Source organism: Acipenser ruthenus, chromosome 54 (genome assembly GCF_902713425.1).
Source record: "Acipenser ruthenus chromosome 54, fAciRut3.2 maternal haplotype, whole genome shotgun sequence".
Classification (NCBI taxonomy): domain Eukaryota; kingdom Metazoa; phylum Chordata; class Actinopteri; order Acipenseriformes; family Acipenseridae; genus Acipenser; species Acipenser ruthenus.
Genome location: NC_081242.1, coordinates 474,364 through 492,854, shown reverse-complemented (window position 1 = coordinate 492,854; position 18,491 = coordinate 474,364). Strand labels below are relative to the sequence as shown.

At 45.7% G+C, this 18,491-nt stretch overlaps 3 protein-coding genes across 3 annotated transcripts in view; 2 read left to right on the top strand and 1 right to left on the bottom strand.

Annotated features, from left to right (window-relative positions):
- The window catches only part of LOC131723352 (serine protease 33-like), a 9,511-nt gene extending 7,210 nt beyond the window's left edge, over nt 1–2,301 (bottom strand). The window contains exons 1-2 of the mRNA XM_059017037.1: nt 2,010–2,301; nt 1,341–1,376 (exon numbers count right to left, since the gene is read on the bottom strand). Of these exons, the coding sequence (XP_058873020.1) occupies nt 1,341–1,376; nt 2,010–2,046 (73 nt within the window). The 5' untranslated portion in view covers nt 2,047–2,301. The remainder of the gene's footprint in view (nt 1–1,340; nt 1,377–2,009) is intronic.
- Nucleotides 2,302–6,020: 3,719 nt separating this feature from the next.
- On the top strand, nt 6,021–11,818 carry LOC131723354 (serine protease 27-like). Its single transcript, XM_059017040.1, has 7 exons — nt 6,021–6,127; nt 6,231–6,285; nt 7,157–7,183; nt 8,573–8,735; nt 9,371–9,642; nt 10,689–10,858; nt 11,190–11,818. Exons 2-7 carry the CDS (start codon nt 6,237–6,239, stop codon nt 11,430–11,432), a joined length of 924 nt encoding a protein of 307 aa, XP_058873023.1. The 5' UTR covers nt 6,021–6,127; nt 6,231–6,236; the 3' UTR covers nt 11,433–11,818.
- A 2,297-nt stretch (nt 11,819–14,115) lies between these two features.
- On the top strand, nt 14,116–17,035 carry vkorc1 (vitamin K epoxide reductase complex, subunit 1). Its single transcript, XM_059017047.1, has 3 exons — nt 14,116–14,450; nt 15,296–15,405; nt 16,078–17,035. Exons 1-3 carry the CDS (start codon nt 14,266–14,268, stop codon nt 16,293–16,295), a joined length of 513 nt encoding a protein of 170 aa, XP_058873030.1. The 5' UTR covers nt 14,116–14,265; the 3' UTR covers nt 16,296–17,035.
- Nucleotides 17,036–18,491: the final 1,456 nt, after the last annotated feature.

Sequence of the window (18,491 nt, the reverse complement as noted above, 5' to 3'; positions counted from 1 at the left end):
TTCATGTAAATGTGCTTTATTTTGCTCTTATCTGCCCCCTATTTTACTGCATTTAATCCTGTACTTCAGAATACTGTAATCTGCCAAGTGTTTAACCTGTAGTACTTTGTATTTAATCACATCCTGATGTAACTATCACTATTTAATCATATCCTGATGTAACTATCACTATTATCTGCTGTATTATTGAATTGTGGTTTGTCACACTTGAACAAAAGTTATTGTATTTCTTGCTCTTATTGTATTACTTGTACTGTAACACTTGAAATGTATTTGCTTATGATTGTAAGACGCCCTGGATAAGGGCGTCTGCTAAGAAATAAATAATAATAATAATAATAATAATAATAATAATAATAATAATAATAATAATAATAATAATAATAATAATGAAGACACTGAGAAAGACTTCTAGTGGAAACGTTTGCCATTGAATTGACACTGAAGACGCTGAGAAAGACTTCTAGTGGAAACGTTTGCCATTGAATTTACACTGAAGACGCTGAGAGAGACTTCTAGTGGAAACGTTTGCCATTGAATTAACACTGAAGACGCTGAGAAAGACTTCTAGTGGAAACGTTTGCCATTGAATTTACACTGAAGACCCTGAGAGAGACTTCTAGTGGAAACGTTTGCCATTGAATTTACACTGAAGACGCTGAGAAAGACTTCTAGTGGAAACGTTTGCCATTGAATTTACACTGAAGACGCTGAGAGAGACTTCTAGAGGAAACGTTTGCCATTGAATTAACACTGAAGACGCTGAGAAAGACTTCTAGTGGAAACGTTTGCCATTGAATTTACACTGAAGACCCTGAGAGAGACTTCTAGTGGAAACGTTTGCCATTGAATTTACACTGAAGACGCTGAGAAAGACTTCTAGTGGAAACGTTTGCCATTGAATTTACACTGAAGACACTGAGAAAGACTTCTAGTGGAAACGTTTGCCATTGAATTTACACTGAAGACGCTGAGAAAGACTTCTAGTGGAAACGTTTGCCATTGAATTTACACTGAAGACACTGAGAAAGACTTCTAGTGGAAACGTTTGCCATTGAATTTACACTGAAGACGCTGAGAAAGACTTCTAGTGGAAACGTTTGCCATTGAATTTACACTGAAGACACTGAGAAAGACTTCTAGTGGAAACGTTTGCCATTGAATTTACACTGAAGACGCTGAGAAAGACTTCTAGTGGAAACGTTTGCCATTGAATTTACACTGAAGACGCTGAGAAAGACTTCTAGTGGAAACGTTTGCCATCGAATTTACACTGAATGTAATTTACAGCTTTTTTTTCCTCAAAGCTCTGTTATGAAGATGTAACAAAGATGACTTACCTAATATTTCTGTTCCCCCCAGACATTTCAAGAGACCTAAAAGAGAAAGAAAATGCATCAGTCCAGGTTATTATTATTATTATTATTATTATTATTTATTTCTTAGCAGACGCCCTTATCCAGGGCGACTTACAATCGTAAGCAAATACATTTCAAGTGTTACAATACAAGTAATACAATAAGAGCAAGAAATACAATAACTTTTGTTCAAGTGTGACAAACCACAATTCAATAATACAGCAGATAATAGTGATAGTTACATCAGGATATGATTAAATAGTGATAGTTACATCAGGATATGATTAAGTACAAAATACTACAGCTGCTGTACCCTTGAGCAAGGTACTTTACCTAGATTGCTCCAGTAAAAACCCAACTGTATAAATGGGTAATTGTATGTAAAAATAATGTGATATCTTGTAACAATTGTAAGTCGCCCTGGATAAGGGCGTCTGCTAAGAAATAAATAATAATAATAATAATTTTTGTGATTGTCAATATTCTCCCAGCTGTGTTCAGGACAGCGCACTGCAGCAAACCGGTTCGAGATGCTGGCACGAATCACAATCTCACCGTTTGATGGTGAGAACGGATTTCTGCAATTATTGTACCCATGCTAAATACCTCTATAACTAGCCGGCAATACATCAAAAATATATAAAGACGTACCTATAGCAAAACACGCTATCCCGAACACCGGTCTCATCTCGTCGCTTTACACTGACCACGGCAGGTATATAGTCAGCCCAAATGCGTATCCCAGATCTGGGTTCAAGCAGCAATCCTTATCGCGAGTGAAGCTTGTGGGGACAGAGACCGTGTTTATCTACCGACCATGACCTCACACTTTGATGACAAGCGTCGCAAAAGTACAGCTGAATAACTCTGAAGCGACATCAGCCTGTAGCGATAGCTTCTGGCTATAGTGTCAGGAAATAAACAAACAGAAATACACCGACAATGAAATGCATTCATACACCATTCACACTTCCCTCTGTGATAAGGATCATATACAGGTTATGCAACTCTTTTACTGTGTGTGTGTGTGTGTGTGTCACCCTGTGCCATGTTATTTAATACACCTTACCGTGCCTATCTGTGCTTCCTTTACCAGACAAGATCATGTAGGGTATAGTTAGCACACTGTGGTCCCATTCTACCAGCCTCACCCCATTGCAGCTGCCCTATACTTGTGCTACCATCGCCCCTCAGTGTAATACAGAACCATTATTGCCATTGCAGTGCCACTGTCTGTCTGCATTGCCATTGAAGATCATGTAGGGTATAGTCAGCACACTGTGGTCCCATTCTACCAGCCTCACCCCATTGCAGCTGCCCTATACTTGTGCTACCATCGCCCCTCAGTGTAATACAGAACCATTATTGCCATTGCAGTGCCACTGTCTGTCTGCATTGCCATTGAAGATCATGTAGGGTATAGTCAGCACACTGTGGTCCCATTCTACCAGCCTCACCCCATTGCAGCTGCCCTATACTCGTGCTACCATCGCCCCTCAGTGTAATACAGAACCATTATTGCCATTGCAGTGCCACTGTCTGTCTGCATTGCCATTGAAGATCATGTAGGGTATAGTCAGCACACTGTGGTCCCATTCTACCAGCCTCACCCCATTGCAGCTGCCCTATACTTGTGCTACCATTGACATTCATTAAAATGGCCATTGTTGTGGTTGATGTCTGCATTGCATAGCTTTAATTTTTTAAAAAAAGTTCCTACTGAAACCATGAGCAGAGCTGCACGGTGACTCAGTCATACAACAGGATGAAGTGATGAAAAAAAACAAATTTCAAACGAACAGGGAAAAGGAAATGAGGTCAAACCGCTGAGCACGAACGAGGTTGTTGGCAGCCTACTTCTTTATTAACAAAGACAAAACGTTTATCACGCTACCCTACAAGACTAGCGTTGTGCATTTCTTACCAATGGTTACATCAAAATATATATATTGTGGTAAAGAGGCAGGCGGTCAAGGCTGGTCAGCGGAGAGAATGGCAGAGTCAGGGGCAGTAACTGCAAAACCAAACCCCGCCCAAGCGCAGCTGTCACAGTGCATACCAGACCATGCTTTCTGTCTTTCTCTCCTTCACTGAACCATCTCCTCTCACTCTAGTCTAGGGCAGGTTTTTCCATTGAAGGATCCCCAGGGTGTCAGCTTCAACAACATTACTGGGGAGTTGGTTCCAGACCCTCACAATTCTCTGTGTAAAAAAAGTGCATTGTAAAGCACGGAGAGGTCTGGTAAAGCATAGGGAAGCATTGTAAAGCACAGAGAGGTCTGGTAAAGCATAGGGAAGCATTGTAAAGCACAGAGAGGTCTGGTAAAGCATAGGGAAGCATTGTAAAGCACAGAGAGGTCTGGTAAAGCATAGGGAAGCATTGTAAAGCACAGAGAGGTCTGGTAAAGCATAGGGAAGCATTGTAAAGCACAGAGAGGTCTGGTAAAGCATAGGGAAGCATTGTAAAGCACAGAGAGGTCTGGTAAAGCATAGGGAAGCATTGTAAAGCACAGAGAGGTCTGGTAAAGCATAGGGAAGCATTGTAAAGCACAGAGAGGTCTGGTAAAGCATAGGGAAGCATTGTAAAGCACAGAGAGGTCTGGTAAAGCATAGGGAAGCATTGTAAAGCACAGAGAGGTCTGGTAAAGCATAGGGAAGCATTGTAAAGCACAGAGAGGTCTGGGAAAGCATAGGGAAGCATTGTAAAGCACAGAGAGGTCTGGTAAAGCATAGGGAAGCATTGTAAAGCACAGAGAGGTCTAAGCATATTAATAAACATGGCTATCATGGGTAATGTTCTGTCTGTCTGTCTCTTAGTCTCTCAGTGTTTCTGTTCAAATTCCCTGAATATTTGTTTTTGTTGTGTGTTGTGTAGAATGCCTTTGTTCTTAATCCTCGAGTTTCTTGTTTTACCTGTTTTACCTGGTCTGTGTGTGTGTGTGTCTGTGTGTGTCTGTGCGTGTGTCTGTGTGTGACTGTGCGTGTGTCTGTGTGTGACTGTGTCTGTGTGTGTCTGTGCGTGTGTCTGTGTGTGACTGTGTCTGTGTGTGACTGTGTCTGTGTGTGTGTCTATGTGTGTCTGTGCGTGTGTCTGTGTGTGACTGTGTCTGTGTGTGTCTGTGTGTGTGTCTGTGTGTGTCTGTGCGTGTGCCTGTGTGTGACTGTGTCTGTGTGTGTCTGTGCGTGTGTCTGTGTGTGACTGTGTCTGTGTGTGTCTGTGCGTGTGTCTGTGTGTGACTGTGTCTGTGTCTGTGTCTGTGTGTGTCTGTGTGTGTGTGTGTGACTGTGTCTGTGTGTGTCTGTGCGTGTGTGTCTGTGTGTGTCTGTGCGTGTGTCTGTGTGTGACTGTGTCTGTGTGTGTCTGTGCGTGTGTCTGTGTGTGCGTGTGTCTGTGTGTGACTGTGTCTGTGCGTGTGTCTGTGTGTGACTGTGTCTGTGTGTGTGTCTGTGTGTGTGTCTGTGTGTGACTGTGTCTGTGTGTGTCTGTGCGTGTGTCTGTGTGTGACTGTGTCTGTGTGTGACTGTGTCTGTGTGTGTCTGTGTGTGTGTCTGTGTGTGTCTGTGCGTGTGCCTGTGTGTGACTGTGTCTGTGTGTGACTGTGTCTGTGTGTGTCTGTGTGTGTGTCTGTGTGTGTCTGTGCGTGTGCCTGTGTGTGACTGTGTCTGTGTGTGTCTGTGCGTGTGTCTGTGTGTGACTGTGTCTGTGTGTGTCTGTGTGTGCGTGTGTCTGTGTGTGACTGTGTCTGTGCGTGTGTCTGTGTGTGACTGTGTCTGTGTGTGTGTCTGTGTGTGTGTCTGTGTGTGACTGTGTCTGTGTGTGTCTGTGTGTGTGTCTGTGTGTGACTGTGTCTGTGTCTGTGTGTGTCTGTGTGTGACTGTGTCTGTGTGTGTCTGTGCGTGTGTCTATGTGTGTGTGTGTCTGTGTGTGTCTGTGCGTGTATCTGTGCCTGTGTCTGCGTGTGCCTGTGCGTGTGTATATGTGTGTGTGTGTGTCTGTGCGTGTAGGCTACTTTAAAATAATAACAATAATTACAAAATACTAATTACTGTATCGCCACTGTTGCATTTGTTTGTCGTGATTCATAACAAAATAATATACCAGAAAACCAAACCTTAAAACGTAATTAATAATAATAATAATAATAATAATAATAATAATAATAATAATAATAATAATAATAATAATAATAAAATCGAAAGAAAGAAAGAAAGAAAGAAAGAAAGAAAGAAAGAAAGAAAGGATAAGAAATATTTTGAGTAACGGGGTTGCGAAGCTGTGTGTGCAAACCATCGCGGATAGAGATGTCAACTCGAGGCATCGCTGTAAGGTCCGGCGGAGGGGGACGGGGTGAGGGGGGAGGGGGGAGTGGGGAGGGGGGAGGGGGACGGGGTGAGGGGTGAGGGGTGAGGGGGGGGAGGGGGGAGTGGGGAGGGGGGAGTGGTGAGGGGTGAGGGGTGAGGGGGGAGTGGGGAGTGGGGATTGGGGAGTGGGGAGGGGGACGGGGTGAGGGGGGACGGGGTGGGGGGTGAGGGGGGAGGGGGGATTGGGGATTGGGGAGGGGGACGGGTGAAGCTGAGGGGGGAGGCTAGTTTGAACGCCTCACCTGAGCTCAGTATTACGTCACGGGCCGTAATCAGTTCACCCCACACCCCCCTCGCCCGTGAAAAACACACAGAAACATTCCCGCAGGATTCAAACGAAACTCACTTCTCCCCTGACGCGCAGACCGGAGGACGGGAAGGAAATTTCAGCTCAGAAATAGCTTAATGTATGTTTTATAGACAACCCCGCGGCGATATATTACTGACCTGTGTAATTATTTATGCATTTCTTATTATAAATATATATATAAATATATATTATTTTAAAAGACAAACATGGATTGCAAGTTGGTAACCGCAACTGTCCACATTTTCTTACTATTGGGTAAGTATGCTCTCTCTCTCTCTCTCTCTTTCCCTCTATCTCTCTCTCTCTCTCTCTCAGTTTTAATTTAGCGTCATAAACACGATATATATGTCTGTGTTTTGTGTGTTCTTGTATGAAAGACCGGTGGCGGGTTCTGTAGTAATATTTTGCGTAATAAACGCGGTGTGTTTGTAAGCTCCTCTTACGTATACGTAACAGTTTGATAAGTCGATCAGCCCACTGTCTGTCTGTCTGTCTGTCTGTCTGCCAGCCACTTAAGATGGTCAATAGATGGGCCCAGTGATACGGTTAATAAAGTTAATAAGAGGTGAGAGAATGGATTTTAAAGATGGTCAGCGCTCCTTTAAAGGGAGGGGCCGGTGATCATGTTAATAAAGCTAATAAGAGGTGAGAGAATGGATTTTAAAGATGGTCAGCGCTCCTTTAAAGGGAGGGACCGGTGATCATGTTAATAAAGCTAATAAGAGGTGAGAGAATGGATTTGAAAGATGGTCAGCGCTCCTTTAAAGGGAGGGGCAGGTGATCGTGTTACTAAAGCTAATAAGAGGTGAGAGAATGGATTTTAAAGATGGTCAGCGCTCCTTTAAAGAGAGGGGCCGGTGATCATGTTACTAAAGCTAATAAGAGGTGAGAGAATGGATTTTAAAGATGGTCAGCGCTCCTTTAAAGGGAGGGGCAGGTGATCGTGTTACTAAAGCTAATAAGAGGTGAGAGAATGGATTTTAAAGATGGTCAGCGCTCCTTTAAAGAGAGGGACCGGTGATCATGTTAATAAAGCTAATAAGAGGTGAGAGAATGGATTGCAAAGAACCATTGTGCTGATAATTGACTTGGATGTTCTCAGACTCCTTTTTGAATTGTTTTCCAGGTCTCTGGGAATGTGACGGACAGAGAGGTAAGGTTCGCTGTGATTCAATCATCCATCCCTATTGTCTCCTTTGACCTTGTTTGTGATGTTTGCATGAATGGTTGAATGGTTCTCATCTCTGCGCAAACACTACAGGTTTTGCTTGAAATGTTTTTGTCATTGAATTATATTATGGTCTTCCAGAAGAAATCCGGATCTCGGGGAAATTAGGAACCGCTTCTCTCTGGGCAACACCGTATCAGATCACCCCTCAGAAACCCCAAATTATTATTATTATTATTATTATTATTATTATTATTATTTATTTCTTAGCAGATGCCCTTATCCAGGGCGACTTACAATTGTTACAAGATATCACATTATTTTTACATACAATTCCCCATTTATACAGTTGGGTTTTTACTGGAGCAATCTAGGTAAAGTACCTTGCTCAAGGGTATAGCAGCAGTGTCCCCCCCCACCTGGGATTGAACCCACGACCCTCCGATCAAGAGTCCAGAGCCCTAACCACTACTCCACACTACAAAAACTGGGACAACGGAAATCCTACAATTGGAATTTTGTAAAAAAACACCCTGCAGGTTCAGAGAAACGCCCCGATAACACCTGCTGGGCTGAGCTGGGACCTTCCGCCTTCTAATCCTGATTCAGAAGAGAGACGCCAAGCTCTGGTAACACTTAAAACACACAGACCAGGACTTCTGTAAACACCAGGCCCGACTGAGCAACCAGCTCCCCCAGCCTGGTTCTGAGACTCACATAACCGAGCCACACTCAAACCAGAGAGCCTCGGATACTAACAATAAAATCACAATAACAATAATTTAAAAAAAAAAAAAAAAATCCTGGGTTAGCAGAGAGGAACAGCTGTGCGGTCCTTGCGAGCGAGGGAAGCTTGAAACAGAGACCCACTTCCTGTTATCCTTCCTGCTCAAAATACACAGAAATACGGGGGAAATATATTACTAAATTTGAGAGCCAAAATTTAGCCAAAATTTTAAATGTTTATTTGTTGTGTTATAAATTTTGTTGGCAATACTGTAATACAGGCATGTCAGTAAATAACATTTGAATTTACACTGAAGACGCTGAGAAAGACTTCTAGTGGAAACGTTTGCCATTGAATTTACACTGAAGACGCTGAGAAAGACTTCTAGTGGAAACGTTTGCCATTGAATTTACACTGAAGACGCTGAGAGAGACTTCTAGTGGAAACGTTTGCCATTGAATTTACACTGAAGACGCTGAGAAAGACTTCTAGTGGAAACGTTTGCCATTGAATTGACACTGAAGACGCTGAGAAAGACTTCTAGTGGAAACGTTTGCCGTTGAATTTATACTGAAGACGGAGAAGGGAGGAGATTACCATATTGTGACCTCACTGCCCTCCTGACCAATCCTCTTCTCCCCCTGCAGAGTGCGGGCGCCCGATGGTTGGTGACCGCATTGTGGGCGGGGCCGACTCGAAGGAGGGGGCGTGGCCCTGGCAGGTGGATCTCCAGGAGAACGGGCACCACGTGTGTGGGGGGTCCCTGCTCGATGACTACTGGGTGCTGTCTGCAGCCCACTGCTTCCCAAAGTGAGTGTGTGTGTGTGTCTCTGCAGCCCACTGCTTCCCAAAGTGAGTGTGTGTGTGTGTGTGTGTGTGTCTCTGCAGCCCACTGCTTCCCAAAGTGAGTGTGTGTGTGTCTGCAGCCCACTGCTCACCAAAGTGAGTCTGTGTGTGTGTGTGTGTGAGTCTGTGTGTGTGTGTGTCTCTGCAGCCCACTGCTTCCCAAAGTGAGTGAGTGTGTGTGTCTCTGCAGCCCACTGCTTCCCAAAGTGAGTCTGTGTGTGTGTGTGTGTGAGTCTGTGTGTGTGTGTGTCTCTGCAGCCCACTGCTCACCAAAGTGAGTCTGTGTGTGTGTGTGTGTGTGTGTGTGTGTGTGTGTGTGTGTCTCTGCAGCCCACTGCTCACCAAAGTGAGTCTGTGTGTGTATGTGTGTCTCTGTCTGTCTGTCTGTCTGTCTGTCTGTCTGTCTCTCTGCAGCCCAGTGCTTCCCAAAGTGAGTATCTGTCTGTGTGTGTGTGTCTGTATGTATGTCTGTCTGTCTGTCTGTCCGTCCTGTGTTTTGAGTGTGCCTTTGTGTGAGTCTGTGTGTCTGTACAGCACAGTGTGCCTTGCAGCTGATTCCCCGTGATGTTCCCCCCTCTCCCCCCTCTCTCCCCTCTCAGCCCTTCTGCAGTTTCAGGGTACCGGGTCTACATGGGGCGCTACCAGCTGGACGGCATGAACCAGCGCGAGCAGAGTCGTCGGATCCGCAGGGCAGTGCTGCACCCTGCCTACCAGGACTCCCAGAGGGGTTCAGACATCGCGCTGGTGCAGCTGGACTCCCCTGTGCCCCTCACGGACTACATCCTGCCAGTCTGTCTGCCCGCCTCCGCGGTGCAGTTCCCAGAGGGCATGGACTGCTGGGTGACAGGCTGGGGTGACGTGGGTGTGTCCGGTGAGTGGAACCACTGCCCCCCCCCCCCCCCCCTCCACTATGTCGTTTCCATGCACTCCCATTCGACAGCAGTGTCATCCATACCAGCTTGATCAGCCCCGAGTGTGTCTACAGCAGTGGCCACAAGTTTTACATCATCAGCCTAGATTTGCTTCATAGAGTCCAATGAAATCTGCTGAATAATGTTCCCTTGTTAACATATTGAATTGCACACCCTCTATATAGAATGAACTCCCTCAGCTTCATAGAGTCCAATGAAAGCTGCTGAATAATGTTCCCTTGTTAACATATTGAATTGCACACCCTCTATATAGAATGAACTCCCTCAGCTTCATAGAGTCCAATGAAAGCTGCTGAATAATGTTCCCTTGTTAACATATTGAATTCCACCCCCTCTATATAGAATGAACTCCCTCAGCTTCATAGAGTCCAATGAAAGCTGCTGAATAATGTTCCCTTGTTAACATATTGAATTGCACCCCCTCTATATAGAATGAACTCCCTCAGCTTCATAGAGTCCAATGAAAGCTGCTGAATAATGTTCCCTTGTTAACATATTGAATTGCACACCCTCTATATAGAATGAACTCCCTCAGCTTCATAGAGTCCAATGAAAGCTGCTGAATAATGTTCCCTTGTTAACATATTGAATTGCACACCCAGCGCTTTGTAGTTTTCCAGATACTTAACATTGAAAAAACTGACTGGAAAAATGTGACATTTCTGAAATCTAACATGAAATACTCACTGGACTGCTGTCATGGCTTCCGGCAGACCCTTTTTTTTTTTTTTTTTTTTTTTTTGTGATATCATTCTGTAGTTTTGCTTTGATTACAACATAATATTAAATGGTATAAATTATGTTAATTTTTTTAATTGAGTCAATTCTAGGTGGTCATAGCATAATTATTTTTATATATATATATATATATATATATATATATATATATTTATATATATTAATTAAATAAATAAATAAATAAATTAAGTATCATTTTAATGAGAAGTCCTTTCTCTGTTTGATTTGATTGTGATTTATTTCTCAGAGTCGCTGCCCCCTCCTGGCACGCTCCAGGAACTGCAGGTTCCTTTAATCAGCCAGGCTTCGTGTGCCAAAATGTACGGAGTGCCTACTGACCTGCACCCCACGACCAGCGACGTCCTGACTGACATGATCTGCGCCGGGTTTGAGGCTGGGAGCAAGGACTCCTGCCAGGTGAGGGGGCTGCTGGTTCATCTTTATGCACCCTGCGCCCTACCCCTGCACTCTGCACCCTGCCCCCTGCTCCTGCACCCTGCACCCTGTGCCCTACCCCTGTGCCCTACCCCTGCGCCCTACCCCTGCACCCTACCCCTGCTCCTGTGCCCTACCCCTGCACGCTGCGCCTGAATCCTACCCCTGCACCCTACCCCTGCACCCTGCACCCTACCCCTCTACCATCCACCCTGTTTATCTACCCTAACTTAACTAATATATAAACTGTGACAGAAATAGTTACTTTTAACGGGTTACTGAGAATCTCCTCCCCCTCCCCTTCTCGTTTCAGGGTGATTCCGGGGGCCCCCTGGTCTGCTCCATGATTAACGGCTCTTGGGTTCAGGCTGGGATCGTGTCCTGGGGGGACGGCTGCGCCCATCCCAACCGGCCGGGGGTGTACACCTACCTGCCTGCCTACAGCGACTGGATCAGTCGGACTGTACCAACTCTGCAGCTGTACGGGGGAGCGGAGGCCACACTTTCCTGCTCCCTGTCCATCTGCATCGCCTCTGCTTTCTCCCTGCTGAGATAGAAGACCCCCAGAATCCCTCAGGGCTGGGAATCAGACTCCCGCTGCACAGCAGTGTGATCCAGTCCTGGTTTCGCTAGGAGTTTAATAATCAGACACACCTGAGCTTGTTAGCTAGACACACTGGGGGCTGATCAAGCTGGTAGTAAAACCTGGACTAGGTGATGCTGCTGTGGAACAGGAGTCTTGTTTCTATCACTGAAATTGTCAAATATGGAGTTCTTCAGTGTTTGTTTGTTTGTGAGTGAATCTTGTGATATTAGAGGCTGTTCACCCAGAACTTCATAAACACTCAATGGGAAACTCTGCACAGGGTGAAAAAAAAAATAGAAAAAACTAGCAGCCCAGCGTTTGGGCTCTAGTGCCTTCATCAGTGTTATTGAAACTAAACTGAGTCAAGCAGACCAGCGTTTGGGCTCTAGTGCCTTCATCAGTGTTATTGAAACTAAACTGAGTCAAGCAGACCAGCGTTTGGGCTCTAGTGCCTTCATCAGTGGTTTTGAAACTAAACTGAGTCAAGCAGACCAGCGTTTGGGCTCTAGTGCCTTCATTAGCATTACTGAAACTAAACTGAGTCAAGCAGACCAGCGTTTGGGCTCCAGTGCCTTCATCAGTGTTATTGAAACTAAACTGAGTCAAGCAGACCAGCGTTTGGGCTCTAGTGCCTTCATCAGCGTTATTGAAACTAAACTGAGTCAAGCAGACCAGCGTTTGGGCTCCAGTGCCTTCATCAGTGTTATTGAAACTAAACTGAGTCAAGCAGACCAGCGTTTGGGCTCTAGTGCCTTCATCAGCGTGACTGAAACTAAACTGAGTCAAGCAGACCAGCGTTTGGACTCTAGTGCCTTCATCAGCGTTATTGAAACTAAACTGAGTCAAGCAGACCAGCGTTTGGGCTCTAGTGCCTTCATCAGAGTTACTGAAACTAAACTGAGTCAAGCAGACCAGCGTTTGGGCTCTAGTGCCTTCATCAGTGTTACTGAAACTAAACTGAGTCAAGCAGACCAGCGTTTGGGCTCCAGTGCCTTCATCAGCGTGACTGAAACTAAACTGAGTCAAGCAGACCAGCGTTTGGGCTCTAGTGCCTTCATCAGTGTTATTGAAACTAAACTGAGTCAAGCAGACCAGCGTTTGGGCTCCAGTGCCTTCATCAGTGTTATTGAAACTAAACTGAGTCAAGCAGACCAGCGTTTGGGCTCTAGTGCCTTCATCAGTGGTTTTGAAGTTTGGATGAACTGCCTATAATATCATAAGATCTCTTCAACAAAATTCAACAAGCAAACCAGAAAAAAAAGAGATTAATCTCGAATCAGTGTTTAGTAAAAGAAGGTTTTAATTCGCGTTGGATTTTTTTAAAAAAATTTTTAAATATGGTGCTATTAAGGTTTTCTATCAAGATCCAGTAAAAAAAATTAAAATAAAATATAAAATTAAAAACACAAATCGGGTTTTGTATTTTAATTTTACAAACGACGAAAAAAAAATGGGGTGTTTGACTCATTCCATCTGTTTAATGGACAAAAGAGCAGAAATGTGAGCCCCGTGCACATGCGCGGTAGAGCCAGCCGTCAGCCGGGACTGTCTACCATTGTCTTAAAAAATGTCTGTGCTGCAGCGCAGCCGGTTTGCGAAGGCGGTGATCAGGCGTTAATAAAGCTAATAAGAGGTGAGAGAATGGATTTTAAAGATGGTCAGCGCTCCTTTAAAGGGAGGGGCCGGTGATCATGTTAATAAAGCTAATAAGAGGTGAGAGAATGGATTTTAAAGATGGTCAGCGCTCCTTTAAAGGGAGGGGCCGGTGATCATGTTAATAAAGCTAATAACAGGTGAGAGAATGGATTTTAAAGATGGTCAGCACTCCTTTAAAGGGAAGGGTCGGTGACCGTGTTAATAAAGCTAATAAGAGGTGAGAGAATGGATTTTAAAGATGGTCAGCGCTCCTTTAAAGGGAGGGGCCGGTGATCGTGTTAATAAAGCTAATAAGAGGTGAGAGAATGGATTTTAAAGATGGTCAGCGCTCCTTTAAAGGGAGGGGCCGGTGATCATGTTAATAAAGCTAATAAGAGGTGAGAGAATGGATTTTAAAGATGGTCAGTGCTCCTTTAAAGGGAGGGGCCGGTAATCATGTTAATAAAGCTAATAAGAGGTTAGTTCAAGATGTCTGTACAAAATCGTGAATCAACTGAATTAATGAAACTTTTATTACAAGTTGGTAAAATATTTATTTATTTATTTATTTATTATTATTCTGTTTTTACTTTTCAAACAAACACAAAATATCGCTATTCTCGCGTTGCATTCAGCAAAGTTCTGAAAAACCCGCCCTCTTCCCCGTCCTGCGGGCCAATCAGGAGTCCCACGTGTCTGTGGGATTCAGTCTGTGCCCTTCCAGCCAATCAGCAAGCAGGGAGCTGGAGAGAGGGGCGGAGTTAGAATCGTTTCATTGAAGCTGCAGACAGACAGACAGACAGACAGACAGACAGACAATGTCAGATTTTCACAAAATCCACGCTGATATGCAACACCAGCACAAAGTCCATGTCCGGAAAAAATGACAAACAAACCACAAAAACTACATGACTACAACTCCCGTTATCCTTTGCGCTCCAGCCTTCCAAGTACCGCCCAATGAACGGGCGGATTGCGCTTAACAGACAGAGAGGCGCGGCCAATCAGAAGGGGGAGGAGGGGCGTGGTAAACGGGGATAGGGAGTTTTTACACGTCAACAGTCCAAGGGAAAGTTCCTTTTTAAAATATATTTTAAGCGAGTGGCGGCTCAAAAAATCACCGCTACTTCTGGACGTCAAAAAAATAAAACGGCTGCAATCAGTTATCATGACGCAGGGCGTTAAAAAAATACCCACTTGGGAAAAATGTAGCCGTCTGTGTTTATGCATATGCGGGCTTGCGTTGTCGGTTTACGCGTATCATGTGGAAACTACCAAGGAGCACGACGCGTCTTACAAAGCGATGTGCGACTTCAGCGCGTCTGTTAGCTGCTCAAAAGTGTTCACGTCGAGGTAGGGTGTGAATTATGCAAGTTTCATATCTATCTATCTATCTATCTATCTATCTATCTATCTGTCTGTCTATCTATCTATCTATCTATCTATCTATCTATCTATCTGTCTGTCTGTTAAGACTGAAGCTTTACTCCGTTTATCAACAGATATTAATTTAAAGTTGCTAATGCGACAGTTTTCTTTCTTCTCGTTTCATTTATGAATGAAAACTTTAACCCTTAACCCCCCCCTCCCGCTTCCCCGTCCTGATTGGACCGCTGTGTTTTTCAGCAGTTCTGTTGTCACCGCCCACTGTAATCTGATTGGCGGTTGAAAGCTCTGAAGGGTCGACCGCTGTTTTGTGCCACGTTTGACCAAAAAAAAAAAAAGTGTTGCTTTTGAAACTCAGAGTCGCTATAAATGACTGATTTTTACATACTAATATTTAAATAATACGAATATATATATATATATATATATATATATATATATATATATATATATATATATATATATATACAGGCAACCACTTAGTTCAGCAGTAAACTAACACAGACCCCAAGAAGAAGGGATTATATTAGCGTCAAACTGAACAGGATTGTGGGGCTCTGTCTGTCTGTCTGTCTGTCTGCATTTAATGAAATTAAACTCTTTTCAGAATGTAATAAACTCACACAGACACCAAGAAGAAGGGATTATATTGTAGCGTCAAACTGAACAGGATTGTGGGGCTCTGTCTGTCTGTCTGTCTGTCTGTCTGTCTGCAGCTTTAATGAAACTAAACTCTTTTCAGAATGTAGTAAACTAACACAGACCCCAAGAAGAAGGGATTATATTTTGGTTGCAATTCCTCTTCTGTCCAGGTGGGGGCGTGGTTTCGGGCTGGTGGAGCCTCTGTTTGGGAGGGAGAGCATCGCCAACCAACCCAACAGTGTTTTCGGAGTGATATTCTACCTGCTGCAGCTGGCATTGGGTAAGATGGAGGAGGAGGAGGAGGAGGAGGAGAGGGGGGGGGGGCAGCTGCATATTTAAAAACAAACCATGATAAATTAACCCTTATACAGGCAAGCACTGTAAAGCACAGAGAGGTCTGACAAAGTATATGACAATGCTCCCCTATGCTTTACCAGACCTCTCTGTGCTTTACAATGCTTCCCTATGCTTTACCAGACCTCTCTGTGCTTTACAATGCTTCCCTATGCTTTACCAGACCTCTCTGTGCTTTACAATGCTTCCCTATGCTTTACCAGACCTCTCTGTGCTTTACAATGTTTCCCTATGCTTTACCACGCCTCTCTGTGCTTTACAATGCTTCCCTATGCTTTACCAGACCTCTCTGTGCTTTACAATGCATCCCTATGCTTTACCAGACCTCTCTGTGCTTTACAATGCTTCCCTATGCTTTACCAGACCTCTCTGTGCTTTACAATGCTTCCCTATGCTTTACCAGACCTCTCTGTGCTTTACAATGCTTCCCTATGCTTTACCAGACCTCTCTGTGCTTTACAATGCTTCCCTATGCTTTACCAGACCTCTCTGTGCTTTACAATGCTTCCCTATGCTTTACCACACCTCTCTGTGCTTTACAATGCTTCCCTATGCTTTCCCATGCCTCTCTGTGTTTGACCTTGCTGTCTTGTTTCAGGGATGATGGTGAGTGGCTGGTCGGTCCGTTTTCTCGTTGCCTCCTCTCTGCTCTCTCTGGCTGGCTCTGTGTTCCTGGCCTGCATCCTGGTGTTCGTGTTGAGGGATTTCTGCGTGGTGTGTGTCTCCACCTACCTGATCAACCTGGGACTCATGATCGTCAACATGAAGAGAAAACAAGCCCTGACCAGAGAACCGGCCAAGCAGAAGAGAAGCTGAAATCACTGTACCCTACACCCCTACTCCCTACTCCCCCTACACACTACACCCCTACTCCCTATCCCCTCCCCTCACCCCCTACTCCCTCTCCTACATCCTACTCCCTAATCCCTAATCCCCTAGTCCCTACCCCGTCCCCCTACATCCTACTCCCTAATCCCTAACCCCCTATCCCCTAGTCCCTACCCCGTCCCCCTACATCCTACTCCTTAATCCCTACCCCTAACCCATATCCCCTACTCCCAACCCCCTCCCCTACTCCCTATCCCCTAATCTCTGCTCCCTACCTCTTACTCCCTATCCCCTACTCCCTCTCCCATATCCCTTACTCCCTACCCCCTACATCTTACTCCCTACACCCTACCCCCTACTCCCAACCCTCTCCCCTACTCCCTATCCCCTACACCCTATCTCCTCCTCCCTACTCACTAGCCCCTATACTCTACACCCTAAATCCATTCCGCCTACTCCCTATTCCCTTCACCCTACTCACTGTCCCGTAGCCCCTATACTTTACACCCTACACCCTATCCCCTGCACCCTATCCCCTAGCCCATATTGTGGATCAGCCTCATGATTGTCGATATGAAGAGACAGCTAAAGGATAAGAGGGGCTGCCCCTGTACCCCAGTAATTGAAACGCAGGTCCACGTCTGTTACATTGAATTATCAGAATTCATTTTTATATATTTTGACAAAACAAAATAAAAAACGTTACTTTTTAGCTTTTAAAAAAATAATTCTGGCTGTTGAAGTTTTTATCATTTCACCCAATTGCAGGTTCTGATGGAGAGACAGACACACGCACACACACAGACACGCACACACACAGACACGCACACACGCACACACAGACACACGCACACACACAGACACGCACACACACACACGCACACACACAGACACGCACACACACAGACACACACGCACACACACACAGACACGCACACACAGACACGCACACACACAGACACGCACACACACAGACACGCACACACACAGACACGCACACACAGACGCACACACAGACGCACACACACAGACACGCACACACAGACACACGCACACACAGACGCACAGACACGCACACACACAGACACACAGACATGCACACAAGCACACACACAGACGCGCATACACACACAGACGCACAGACACACGCACACACACAGACGCACAGACACACGCACACACACAGACATGCACACAAGCACACACACAGACGCGCATGCGCGCACACACGCACACACACAGACACACGCACAGACACACGCAGACGCACAGACACGCACACAGGCACACACACACAGACGCGCATGCGCACACACACACACACAGACACGCACACACAGACACACGCACAGACACACGCAGACACGCACACAGGCACACACACACAGACGCGCATGCGCACACACACACACACAGACACGCACACACAGACACGCACACAGGCACACACGCAGACACGCACACAGGCACACACACACAGACGCGCATGCGCACACACACACACACAGACACGCACACAGACACACGCAGACGCACAGACACGCACACAGGCACACACACACAGACGTGCATGCGCGCACACACGCACACACACAGACACACGCACAGACACACGCAGACGCACAGACACGCACACAGGCACACACACACAGACGCGCATGCGCACACACACACACACAGACACGCACACACAGACACACGCACAGACACACGCAGACGCACAGACACGCACACAGGCACACACACACAGACGCGCATGCGCACACACACACACACAGACACGCACACACAGACACGCACACAGGCACACACACACAGACACGCATGCGCACACACACACACACAGACACGCACACACAGACACGCACACAGGCACACACACACAGACACGCACACAGGCACACACACACAGACACGCACAGAGGCACACACACACAGACACGCACACAGGCACACACACACAGACGCGCATGCGCACACACACACACACAGACACGCACACACAGACACGCACACAGGCACACACACACAGACACGCACACAGGCACACACACACAGACACGCACACAGGCACACACACACAGACACGCACACAGGCACACACGCAGACACGGACGCAAACCCGCGACTTCCCGCTCTGAAGCGCGCCGATCCCGCTTGTACAAAAGAGCCGGCTTCCTACCC